Source organism: Phallusia mammillata, chromosome 2 (assembly GCF_965637545.1).
Source record: "Phallusia mammillata chromosome 2, kaPhaMamm4.hap1.1, whole genome shotgun sequence".
Taxonomy (NCBI): domain Eukaryota; kingdom Metazoa; phylum Chordata; class Ascidiacea; order Phlebobranchia; family Ascidiidae; genus Phallusia; species Phallusia mammillata.
Window position 1 is genome coordinate 22,624,248 of NC_137253.1, and position 13,432 is coordinate 22,637,679.

Here is a 13,432-nt window from a genome sequence, read left to right on the forward strand (position 1 = left end):
TTGTCCTAACAAAGCTTAGCTCGAGCTTTCAGGCATGTTTGGTAGATGGTGTCCTTGAGCAATGGGCAAATTTTCTTGCATTACATTTTCGCTTGCATTTTGTAGATTTTCTGCAGCTGAACTTACGTTGATGTAGTTTGAACTTGCAGTATTATTTCTGTGCTCAAACATCGTTGGTGCTGTGGTCTGAGGTGTAATAAAGCGATGCTGATCGGAAGCAAAATTTGTTTCCTGCAAATTCGGCTGATTCAATTGCGGGTGTTGGCTCTGGTTAACCTTCTGAGCTGGATTATACGGATTCTGGTTCTCCCGTGTTGTTTGTGGATAACTATGTGCCATTGCAGCAGCGGCCTGAAATTGTTGGTTGATTGGTGTTTGGAATGGACCTGGAATGGTTTGGGTTAGACTTTGAGAAATGTTTCCTGGGCCATTATGCCTTGTAAATTATAAGAAACGCAGATTTGATACAAATTTGACTAACCTGTGTTTAATATGTTTGGAGGGTTTTGAACGACATAAACTATCTGCTCTTCATCAGTAGTTGAATCCTATGCAATAAAAATAATTGTAACGGACAGTATAGCGCTCCCCTACAACAAAAACTTTTCCCGCCGTTGCAACCATTGCGCCATACATGCATTGTTACGACATACATGACAACCGTGTATGTATCCCACTTCAACAGCTTCCTTAATATTTCTACACGTGCAGACCAGTTAAAATTACAGTGGTATCTGAGTAAGTTGTGAGTGTATTAAGTTGTGTTGTGGTGAATAATTTTATGTGCTGTATTAAGTAAGATTGTTTGACTGTTTTGTAGTTATGGAGTTATCTATAGTTCTTTGTTCTACTATTTGGTTTAGGTCTGGGGTGGGCAACCTTTGTTACTGTGGGGCCAAATACAATTGTCAAAATTGGATTGCGGGCCGCACATGTGCAACACAAAGTGATTTTGCATTGTTGCTTACCAAATATGCTTAACTACAAGTATAATTCGTATTTGATTCTAGCCACATTTTGCAAGATCGCAGAAAACTAGCATCAGGCGCATCAATCAGCTCAAAAGTATGTAATAATTGGACTCGTTTGCCAGTACTTTTGAAATCCAAGCGTCTCTGCGGGCCGCACAACCTTTAATGAAGCCGCAGGTTGCCCACCCCTGGTTTAGGTGGTCGAAAATAAATCACTCTTCATTTCAATAAAGTGCATGTGAAAGTGAAACTGACCGCTCTTATTCTGCCAGTCACGAGAATGAAAGGTAGAATTAGCACAATGCTTGAATTCTACAATAATTCTGCTTTTCACCAATATCAAATACTCATTTATTTCGAAACAAATGTTGAATCCCCCTCCGAGTGAAAAAATTGTTAGCCCATTATTCCTCACCTCACAGCAACAGTCGCAACAGCAGCTGCAACATTCACATTGACTTTTGGCGTATAAAAAGCAACAAGATGCTGAAGCACTAACAATGCACATGACCATGGCCACAAAGCCCAAAACCGCACCAGCAAGTTCTGCACTGGTATGGACAGCATTTGTCTGCAAAATAACAATGTGTTGGTGTTTTACTGTAATTTTTACTTACAATATTAATGGCAATGTTTACCAATGTTATAAGCCCCCAGGTGATTCCCAAAGTAAACAGAAGTGCAGAAAAATGTGTTGCTATAATTGCCAGTGCCATGTGTGCACGAACCTGCAACAATTGCACGTGATGATATTATTAAAGTAATTGTAAACGAAGGGTGATGGCGTTTATCCTTTTTAGTTCGTGGGATAAGCTGCACGTAGAAAGATAAACAAGCAAAAAACAAACAATTTAAGTAGTCTTCCACAAATACCAAACTATCTGTCGCAGCTGCTCGTCCACAAGCCACTCCTAGTGATCCACTGATCACCGCCTGCAAGAATAAATTTAGTAAAAAGATAGTTTGGGCGTTTCCTCTTAAATAATAATTCTACATTTTGCACGGATAAGCGATTAAATGTTAAAATATTCATTATTATAAATGTACTTGTAATACTGTGGACATACGCCTACCCATAATCCACACCAAATTCCTTCTCCAAGAGACAATGGAAAATTCTGTAAAACAGATATACTCGATGTGGGAATCGCAGTTACGACTGATGCTATGCCAGAGAAGATGCAACTTGATCCCAGAAGAATTTCGGTAATCTAAAAAAAGTGATTTAGTGGAACATGTGAAAGCATCACAACCAATATACCCTGTATACATGGACATACATACATGTCCATTTCTCAATATAGCTAAACCTAAATCATACAACTAATGAAGAAACGAAAGATATATGTAAGGTATTCAAGTTGCTCGTATGTTTCTACTATATACTTATCCCATCTACTTGTTTGTAGGTACTTCAATACAAAACGTTCATACGCATAAGTAACATGGGTAAATGTTTGATCTACACAACTTTGTTGGTTTTAAATTTAATATTTGTTTCAAAGCACATCTTAATTTATAAATTCAAATATTTACCCCGAATCCCAACATCAGTCGCCGCTTGTGCTGCAAATACCTTCTTTCTTCGTTTAGGCCGATTCTACCCACTATTTTCGGAACATTTCTCGATGAATCCATCTTCAAATCCTCCAAGTACGTATTGGTCCAACTAGATCTTGGTCAGGTAAGCGCGGTAGACAAGTATTTGATGTTGGATTTGAATTTTGGTATGTTAAAGAAAGAAGAAAATCCACTCTCAACTAGCACAATATTTGATGTTACGATTTACATATGTTTAATATCAGATGTTTGACTAACGTGTAGCAAATAATTCAGCCTTTTGTGTTTCGCCAGAAGGGAACATATGGAACCGCAGTAAAATTAGCAAAATACTTTATGAGAATGTACAAAAGTGCCATTGTACGATGAGGCGTTTGTGTAATAAAGGTGTGTGTTTTGTGTTGGTTTGTTTAATGAATCTGTTTTATGATGCCAGTGCAAAACAACATATTTTTCATGTCTTCCTGACAAAATTTCCATTTGCTATCATGGACTAATTTCAGAGCCCATAATTGGTTTAAATTTAAATCCTGTTATAGCTGGTGCGAACAATCGGATGTCGCCCTTTATAAAGTTTCAAGATTCTAAAATAGGCATTTTGTGTGTTGAAAAGCTATAAAAAGCTCTTGTTTGTGACTGCAAGAGCAAATTTAGACATACGCTTTTAATTTTATCCAGCGCCCCAGGGTATTGGACTTGCACAATTTTAAGCTATTCGAAATGTGTCGTCACTGCCGCGTCTAACTTTTTTTTCAAACACAAATCGGGATGGAGCCACTTTTAACCCGAAATCAACGCAGCAAAAAATATATTTATTTTGGGGACTTCCGTGATTTACGATATTACATATTCGCAATAATGTAAAGGGAAATAGAAAAACGGATTTGGAATTTTTCTGAAAAAAGCGCAGTCTAGTACGAATGGCTTGAGTTCAGCTTGACATTTTACTTACAGCACGCAACTGTTTAATGGGAAAACTTTTACCAGTGGTTACCAATCTCCTAATTTTTAAAAAAAAATGACCCTCTTGTACTTTTTTGACCACTCGCTTTGGACAAAATGTAGATTTTTAGCAAAACTAAATCAAATAACTAAAAGTTTTACAATTTAAAAAGCATTACAAAATGCAATTGCCTTGTACATTCCACACCAACTTAGGTTTTCTCTCTCAAGTTCCCAAAGATACCACAAAACATCAAAGCAACATTTTAGAGATGGTTCACTGGCGGGTCAAATGTTTTTATCTGGAAAAACGAAAAAAGCTTGTGTTGATGTGCGCATTTCCTCTGGTGGTTTCGTTTCAAAGGATGTTAAAAAAGATCAATCTGTGCACGACGATATTCAAACCAGCTCGGCGTTCGTGGCCTGCATACAACTTTAACAAGGAGGTGGAAAATCGTTTACTTAGTCTTCTGTGGTTTAAACTTGTTAACAATTGCAAAATTTAGGAAGAATGAGACCGTTTTCATCACCGTTTTGTTACACACTGTTGGTGTTGTATTGTTCGGCCTTATTAAACAAAGGAGAAGGTAATACTAGTTTGTTTACAGAATCAAAAATCAAAATAAACCCAAGGTTTTATTTTTGCACAAAGTTTTAAAATGCCTAAAATTTGTTTTTAGAAATTTTAACTTAAAAAAGTTACGTCGAAATACAAGACGTGGCCATGGATATAATCTTAGTTACCTGCTTGCAGGAAAGAATGCTAAATAGTGGAGAATGTCGTGCATTAATGAACTTTTAACAATATATTTACCAAATAGTAATTGGTGCGTTGTTTTGCAGCGTGCAGTGATGTTCACGAAGATTGTGCATTCTTTAAATCACAAGACTACTGCACGTCACCGACCTTTCAAAACTCAATGAAGGAATTGTGCAAGTTTACATGCAGGTTCTGCTCATTCGGTGAGATATTTTGGCTACTACAATTTTTTCTAAAGAGGTCATGTTAAAGTAAAATGAATTTTCCCAGATAGTGCTTTAAATAACTACGTTTAACAGATATAGTGTTGTTGCCAGGCATATTTCACAAACTTCCTTTTGGTGCAACAGAACTACACAAACAAAACATTCGAAGTTAATGTAAAAGTTTATTTTTGAAAATCATCCAAAAATATTGGAACTTCTGGCTTTCAACGAATTAAAAACCTAATTTCTACATCGAATATAATTGAAAGTAAATCTTATATCTCTATGTAGGAACCTCGTGACCTAATGCGAGGCACGGCTTATTGTAATAATATTACCAGAAAAATTTTGATTTTGTTTAGTTACTGAGTGGAGTCAGTGGTCGCAATGGGGTGAATGCCTGGGAGAATGCAGAGCAAACAACACACAGGAGAGAACCCGGGTGTGTCAAAACGGAAACTCCTGCCAAGGTTCACCATCAGAAAAGAAGCGTTGCGTTGGTACACTCTGTCCAGCAGGTACTGTTTTGTTGTATTTTCGTTTTTCTTACGCGAAGTTTTATTGTAAGCGTTTAATAAAATTCGTTCATATAGCCTACATCCTGTAAATAAGCCTGTGTGTTGCAGAATTGAAGTTTAGATCTCAATTTCTTTAATAATGCGGCATCATTTAAGCAGAGTTAAAGTCATTGTGTATAAGCATTCATTACTGCAAAGAGCTGGATATCATAAATAGCGATCCTAATCCAAACTTAAAATAGCTGCACCAATTACGACGTTTCGTGGTACCGAATAGTCCGAAACCAAAATTTGCGAGAAACTGAATATTTTAGTTGATTCGTTAATAAACCGGAGCACGGCCCAACAAATATACTTTCAAATTATTTATGTTGTGTGACACGAATAGTTCCAAGAAAAATCAAAATTGGGCTCCAACGTGTGTTTTTTCAGGCTCATGGGGAAGATGGACCGCTTGGAGCAACTGTGTGGGACCCTGCGGTTCTACTGGTAGGAAGAAAAGAACCCGACCATGCGGTACTTGGTTTAGTTGCAATGATACGCAAACCGTTACCACATCTTGTTCAAAGTCTTGTGGTGAAAGTAAGTTGATTTATCGATATAACTTTAAAATCGCCCTTTGTTTGTTTTTTCTGTAACGCCTCCGAGATGACCCAATGGTGAATGCAGACCGCCGTGATATTTTTCCTAAAAAACTCAGAATTGACCATGTATTCACCCAGTGGGGCTTTAAAGTATAAATTAAATCGAAATCACTAAGTACAACTAAACAAAAAACAACCAATCAGTATCGCAATGGGCCAGGCAACTCGGCGACAGAAATATTGTAAGTACATCAAAACCGCCCAATGAAGATAAATATGTAACAAACAAGCTAACAAGTGTCACTTGGGTAATGACGTATTGTAGGAGTGGATTGAAATCCAAATATTGCTGATTAGTCAAATGTTTGGATGCACTCACACCACATAAAGCACAGATAATGTTTAAAACTGAAAGGCTACTACAAAATTTCCTCATTTTAAATTAACAAACCAAAACATTTCGTTATAAAACTGACTAGACTCCATCATCTTGGTAAAGCACTTGATTGTCTTGTAATATTGTTCCTCAACATCATGCAGCAGATGCTTCATGGGGAAAATGGGCACCGTGGAGTAAATGTAAAGGACACTGTGGCACAAGAGGGAAAAAAAGCAGAAAACGCGAATGCGAAAATGGACAGTCTTGTGTTGGTTCAAATACAAAAACGAGAAGATGTTCTGTTCCTGCATGCCAAACTGGTGGTAATTTTTTGCCTTTAATTTTACAACCAGAGCAGAGTTTATTTAATGAATGATCATGTAAAAACGGTAAAAGAGTTATCTTTAAAATGAAAACGACCCACAGGACATGCTTTACCATAGTTTAGTGTTTAGTGTTATTTGGTATAATTTAGATCTTTGAAACAGATTGGAGCAGTTGGAGTAAGTGGGGAACCTGTGGAGCCCGATGTGGCAGAGTAGGCACAAAACTAAGAACGCGCAGTTGTCAGAATGGCAACGACTGTCCAGGGTCTGCTACAAGCTTACAATTCTGCACAGGTCCTTGTGCACAAGGTAACATTTATAAAAAAATTAAGAAGTGTTTTATCGCAGCAGTTCCCAAACGGAGATCTGCGGCATAAACATGGCTTCCAATCTGTTTTGCTGCATGATCGTGCTATACTGAATTAGTTGAAAGTAAAATAGAACTTAAAATATAAACAGGCAGTACGTTTCACGCAAATAGCTTTACACACCAAAGGTTTTTTCTCTTGCACGCAAATCTGATCAACTAATTTTAGTTATCTTTCCTTGTTTAAAAATATAGTGCTCTTACTGGACATAAGAGTTCTATATTAATCGTAAGATGTACACATCAGCCGTGCGTATTTAAACTAATAATTTCAGGACTCGTAAATTTTGATTTTAACAATATTACAGGCTATCAATCAAGATATGATTAAAACAAGTGCATGTTTGAAACAGAATGGAGCAGTTGGGGTCAGTGGGGTACTTGTCGAGCTGCTTGTGGTACACGAGGCACAAAGGAAAGAACACGCACTTGTCGGAATGGCAACAACTGTCTAGGGTCCGCTACAAGCAGTCGAAACTGCAATGGACCTCCTTGCGCACAGGGTAACCTCGCATAGCCAATCTACTTTGACTGACAGGAAAATAAAGCTTTCATATGCACTTTATTTATTCCCTTCTATAACAATTTTTGTCACATATGTTAGCTCACAGAAATTATAACCTCAAAGTCAAAATATTTCCAGTTACAAATGTATAGAAACCTACTGCAAAAACAACTTGTACACTTATAACTGGCGTGAGTAGCTGGAGTAACAGATACTACGCAGCAATTTTCGAGGATGATAAAGGAAAAACTGTCAAACACAAAGTTTAAAGTTATAACGCAACAATAAACGTGCGGTGCAATACCTACTTATTGGCGGGAAAGGATTTTACTGTTGTAAGGGAACGCTCCGCATCAACATGGTCAATCTTTTGTTGACAACTTGTTTTTCTATTTTATGAACTATAAATAACTTATAAAGGTGTCACCTGTAACGCAAATAACACCCGTGTTGTATTTTCTTGCCATTGCCGCCTCTTTAGTGAAAAACGTTGTTTTCCAGGTTGGAGCGGTTGGAGAACGTGGGGCTCGTGTGACAAGACATGTGGTCGGGGGCAAAGGCGGCGCACGCGGTCTTGTCCCAATTCTAATGGTTGCACAGGAAGTGGATCGGAATCTGATATCTGTTTTTTGAGAAATTGTCCTGGTAAGTATATGCACAGGTCGATTAAGGCTGCTCAAATTCTAGGTTTGTCAATTAAAACTTGGAAGAATGGTACTGTTAAAAATTATTGCTACCTTATTGTAAAAAAATGATTGAAGTCAATGGACAAGTCAGCACAAGTGTAAAAAAAACTTGACAAACCAAATGATATTAAATGTCTTAAAAAAGACACAAAAACACTCTGAATTGATTTTTATTTTGCAGAGTGGAGCGAGTGGGAAAACTGGGGCAGTTGTAGTCAGACTTGTGGCGGTGGAACTAGAGACAGAACAAGAACCTGCAACAACCAACCTGGATGTGTGGGATCCGCATTTGAAGACGAAGATTGCAATGTTCAAAAATGCCCACGTTCGTAAACGACGTTTTGTAAATAACGCATGTTTGTATAATAAATGTACGTATACCATGTTTTGTAATAGATTGGTCATCTTGGAAAAGTTGGAGTAGTTGTGACAAAACGTGTGGTGATGGTAAACGCAAAAGAAGCAGATGGTGCAATGGAAGGTCTTGTGAGGGAGATCGCTTTGATTTCAAGGACTGTAATTTACGTGACTGCTCAGGTGCGTAACATAAAGTAAATAGGAAAAAAAGGTTTCATTAACGCATAGCCTACATTTACTGTGTTTAAATTTTAGGACAGCTTTCGTTAACGTTGAAGAAAAATTGTTGCTTTAAATGAAACTGGTAGCATGTATATTTTAACTAGGTCACATACTAAAACCTTAATAGAAGTGCTCGTGTGAGTTTGGTTGCAAATTCCAGCATGCTGCATTTACAGGTTACTGGAGCAACTGGGTTAGATGGTCGTCATGTTCGGGAACCTGTGGGCGAGGAGCCAGAACACGAACTCGAACCTGCTTAGGATCTGATACATGTGTTGGGGATACCAGTGATGTGAAAGACTGTATTCATTCAACTGTGTGTCCGTAAGTACATCAGATCTCTTTCTGGTAGATCTTTTTTCTTTTCTTTTTTTTCTTTTTTTATTAAGAACCGTAAGACCGTGCATCAACCGTAGGACTGAGCTCGTCACTGAGAATAATCTTGAGCTTTATATTCGATTTCAGATGTTCTTGTTCATCATCTTCCAGTTGTTTCAACAATCCTGATTTTGCTATTTACTGCAATGGACCGACTGCGTACAAATTCTGCCAAGGCAGCTTCGAAGACTGGCACAGGGAAAATTGCAATGCCACTTGCGGCTCATGTCAATGCGATTGTGGTGAGTTGACAGTTGTGTTTCTACAAGAAGATTAACCGCAATCAAAATTTCCAGTATTCTGTTGGGCCCACTAGCAACCAACGAAGGTCAGGCGCTCAAAATAGATTTTGTGCAGCCTTGATTATTTATCGTTTACCGAGTGTCTCGTAATTTCCCAGAATGTGTATTTTTACTTCTCACCAGGAACGTGGTCGGCTTGGACCAAATGGAGCAGCTGTGACGTTGCGTGTGGTGAAGGTCAGCAAACCAGAAGTAGAGATTGCCCAGCGCAAAAAAACTGTGATGGAGAAAGCGTCGATGTACAAATCTGTTCTGGATCTGGTACCTGCAACGGTAAATAAAAATGCAAAACTCTCTTCAATACGTACAAGAATTCAATGCAAATTATGATGTTCGTATTTGCCCGGAAACAAATTTGATTTCAAATTGTCCAGAACCTTAGCAAAGTATAAACACAACGCGAATCAAGCTGAATATAAAAGTTTAAACGTGGTGTTATAGCAACAGCTTTAACTATCGCACATAAGGCATCAGGACAAAAATGATATGTTTTGAAACAAAGGTTTGAACCAACAACTTATACTTTGCCATTGGAAACTATTTGTAATCTACTTTTATCATTATCCGTCAATTTATTTTCATCCGTTTTTTTTGTCTTTACCAGGAAATTGGTTGCCATGGGGTCAATGGGGGGCGTGTACTGGACAATGTCGAAATGGACAACAAACAAGAACCCGCATCTGTAGCATAGCCAACACGTGTTCAGGATCTGACAGTGTTCAGCGATGGTGTTCAGCACCCTGTACAGGTAAACTTACCAATATAGTCACACCTTTTCATTGTTGTTGTGATTTGATTAGAAAACCTTATCCACTGAAGTAAGCTTATATATGCTTTTGGCCAGGCAAGTACGTTTATATGTTTGTTTGATGCTTTCAAAGGAAACATAGGTCACTATATTGCCGACACGCAAGGCTTACCTTGAACAACCCTGAACTTATGTTAACTCGTATTCCTGTGTTTGGTATAGTTTGGCCTAAATCAAGATTTTCCCGACTTCATTTTCCCGACTTCACACTTACAAAGCTGCACCCGTTTAAGTTGATTCAAAGTTGCAGATATTTGTTTAAAAATCCATTACGCAACCAGTGAACTGATTTCTACCAGAAAGTGAATTGTTCTACCATTGTTTTTTTTTAGCTTGGGGTCAGTGGGGTGCTTGTTCCAGAACGTGCGGATTAGGAACCAAAACAAGACGAAGTTGTTCGACCTGTACTGTGCAATACGACGACTGCAAAGACCGCGATTGCCCTCAAAGTATGTTCTGAATCATATGATTTGAACAACATATGCTAAAATGTGTTTAAACACGACAACAGTATTTTGAAGCTTACAGTTTTACATTACATTTTGTTTCAAATATTTGATGATTTTTTTTCTGGGTACCCTAAAACAAGGTTGTTTATTAAAAGTATCACAAATTATATTCATTGGGAATTATTGTAAATATTGCGAATAGGGTAAATCGGAATATTAGTGGCGTTTCAAACTTGACCGTAAAACATGTAAACAGAGATCTGCCGTCCGCCGAATGAGAAAAGATATTCAGCGAACAGCCATTCATGCTGCAACGGACAATTTTCTGACAAGTGTGGCGCAAAGCCAAAGATCGGGCGGATTTTCAACGGTACTTTGGCGAAACAACACGCTTGGCCTTGGATGGTAATGTCTTTGTTGATTCTTTTTTCGATACGTTATTCTGACTGTCTAAAGTAGGGCAATTTAATACCATCTTTAACAAAGGTTTGGTTGGACAAGTTTAATATTTACTAATATAACATAAGAGCTGATTCACCAATTAGGATATAAAGTGGTGTATTCTTCATCCAACATATGTTGTGGTCAATGCAAGTTCAAAAAAGTATGTACAAAAGGTATACCTAGCCAGTACAAAATAAAAAGATGTAAACTGACATAAAATAATAAATCGACTTAAAAATCACTCAATAGGTAGCTAAATACAATCAATACTAAAATAATCGCATTGCAGGTACAAACAATAAGTGGCAGAAATCTATGTGGTGGAACCTTAATTTCACTATCATGGGTGTTGACGGCTGCTCATTGTTCCAAGTATGTATCCGTACCAGTAAGTTAGCACTATCATTTGTAAAAGGATAAACTTCTCGGCCCTGCGCACTCTATCCACTGTGTAACCCAATTCTTAGGCCTTCGGTGAAGACTATATTTTAGTTGAACTGACTGAAACAAAAAGGTCTGAACATTTTTGGTTGTTGTAACCATGCGTAAAACATTGTAAAGAGCACGCCTCAACCTTTTGCAAACGTGTTTCGATAAGCCCTAAACCTATGTTACAGCGATGTGGCGGCGTACCAAATTACTGTCTACCTTGGAAGTATATATTTGTCCGATGCACATACTCAAATCAGAAGGGTTGCCAGGTTGATTGTGCATCCAAGTTACACAAGGGGTAGTCCTATACACGACATTGCACTGCTGCAAGTAAGTAGACCTATTTGTAAAATCGGTATAGTAGAAAATAAGTCTTTTCCAAGTGTTGGTATAGACCACAGTTGGGCCTGAACCCGAAAACACACGCCCGAAACCCGGCCTGAACCCGAAAACACACGCCCGAAACCCGGCCCGAACCCAAAAACACACACCTGAAACCCGGCACAAATCCGAATCGTTTTTGAGAAGCCCGTTTAGGCCCGAAAGTTTGATTGACAGGCCTATACATTAAAGCCTCAGGAAATACAAAGACAGCGAACACTATAATCGATTGGTCTTAGACAAATCGTTTTAGAGTTGTTTGACATTAGGTCAGGTTCAGAAATTTGCTACTTAGCTAGTTAAACTTATTTAAAAAATACTTACACAGAGTGTAAAGTCAGGCCCGAATCAAGCCCGTTTTTTAGAAGAAACTTAAGCCAGAACCCAGCCCAATCCCGGCCCGACTTACAACTCTGTGATAGACAGAGTTCTTAAAAGCAGCCCAGATAAAGCGCTCCTTCAATCTAAATAGTTGCCTAAAAAGTCGTCGCGGAATAAAGTTTCCGTTATAAAACTTAATCATTTGGCAGCTGGATAGACCTGCTAATGGTGGAACATATGTTCGTCCAATTTGTCTTCCACAAGGCGAGGATGCATTGGTTGACAACATGTGCGTGGTTGCAGGATGGGGGCAGGGTAAGTGATCACAAAGAACACTCTTTGCTGTGAATATATTAAAAAAACAGCACTTCGAAATGCTCGGTATCAATATAATTCTTGGCCACTACTCAAATATTTTTTTAAATGTGGAATTTAGCGTTTTAACCGTCTGTTATTAATATTTTAGCTGAAATGTTGTTGGAAAGATGTTTAATCAAAAGTGTATAGCATTTAGATCTACTTTCATCTCAACAACCATATAGCATGTATGGGACTCACGGGAAATATTCATGTATCATTATACTTCAAGGATTATTACCTCGCATCTTTTTTTCTATCAGTTACCCCAAACTCAGATGCGTCACAAATGCTTCGTGAAGCGAATCTTCGTATCCTTGATTATCAGATATGCGATCGCGCATATAGTAATATTTCTCCAACCAACAAACAGAATTGCATTTGCGCTGGGTCTATACGCGGACAAGTCGATACGTGCCCGGTAATACGATTTTACATTTGTCATGGTATAGTAAGTAATTTTTATAAGTGATGGTATGACAACGACTTAACGTATAGTGATCAAAACTTTAAAATTGGATCCACATAAATCACTAATTTTGGAGCTTGGAGCGAATTTTATCCAATATTTAATTCAAAGCATACCAAATTTGCCCACTGTTTAATAAATTGTCATGTTACAATTCAATGTATAACGTCGAAAAACAGCTTAATCAATCTTGTTTTTTCCTTTAAGAACAAAATGAAAAAAACAACATATTCTTCGATACAAAAAGCTTCATGGTATTTAGGGCGTTAATCTCATTTACTCTCGTACCCAGACTGATTTTTTTATTTTTTACTTAACATACTACAAAAATATTCTACTAGGGAGACAGTGGCGGTCCATTGATGTGTCAACGGTGTTCGAACTGCGGTTGGTTTGTGGCTGGAGTTACTGCCGGTGGGGCAATCTGCGGGACCCCTAACTCCCCGGGCGTTTATACCAGGATCTCAAATTACGAAACCTGGATCCAATCGCACACTGGCATAGGCGGATCGGCCAAGTTCGATTCATGCCAGTAAACATCGTCCATCGTCGGAATTTCACGTTGTAGAATTTTATCTAACACACCGATTTTCATGTTTACATGCATATTATAAAAACACGGTTTGGACTTTTTGTTAGTGAAGGACATTGTAACCAAAGCATAACAATAAAAGTCACATGATTAGATTGTAGTAGAAATTTATTTGG

The 13,432-nt window shown here is 38.0% G+C and overlaps 1 protein-coding gene across 1 annotated transcript; it reads left to right on the forward strand.

The window, feature by feature from the left end:
• The first annotated feature begins 3,760 nt into the window (after positions 1–3,760).
• LOC145214423 (uncharacterized) lies at positions 3,761–13,377 on the forward strand. Its single transcript, XM_080082948.1, has 21 exons — positions 3,761–4,060; positions 4,317–4,436; positions 4,802–4,957; positions 5,390–5,539; positions 6,082–6,243; positions 6,409–6,555; positions 6,967–7,116; positions 7,620–7,763; positions 7,986–8,129; positions 8,201–8,341; positions 8,560–8,707; positions 8,849–9,003; positions 9,187–9,336; positions 9,668–9,811; positions 10,204–10,320; positions 10,577–10,725; positions 11,054–11,136; positions 11,382–11,526; positions 12,108–12,213; positions 12,519–12,676; positions 13,066–13,377. Exons 1-21 carry the CDS (start codon positions 3,985–3,987, stop codon positions 13,258–13,260), a joined length of 2,940 nt encoding a protein of 979 aa, XP_079939074.1. The 5' UTR covers positions 3,761–3,984; the 3' UTR covers positions 13,261–13,377.
• The last annotated feature ends 55 nt before the right edge of the window (positions 13,378–13,432 follow it).

Bases quoted from the DNA above. Each gene is read 5' to 3' on its own strand.
- LOC145214423 (XM_080082948.1), top strand. From the start codon at position 3,985: ATGAGACCGTTTTCATCACCGTTTTGTTACACACTGTTGGTGTTGTAT. The intron at 5,540-6,081 runs GTAAGTTGATTT...AACATCATGCAG, and splicing joins TTCAAAGTCTTGTGGTGAAA to CAGATGCTTCATGGGGAAAA. The intron at 12,214-12,518 runs GTAAGTGATCAC...TTTTTCTATCAG, and splicing joins GGTTGCAGGATGGGGGCAGG to TTACCCCAAACTCAGATGCG.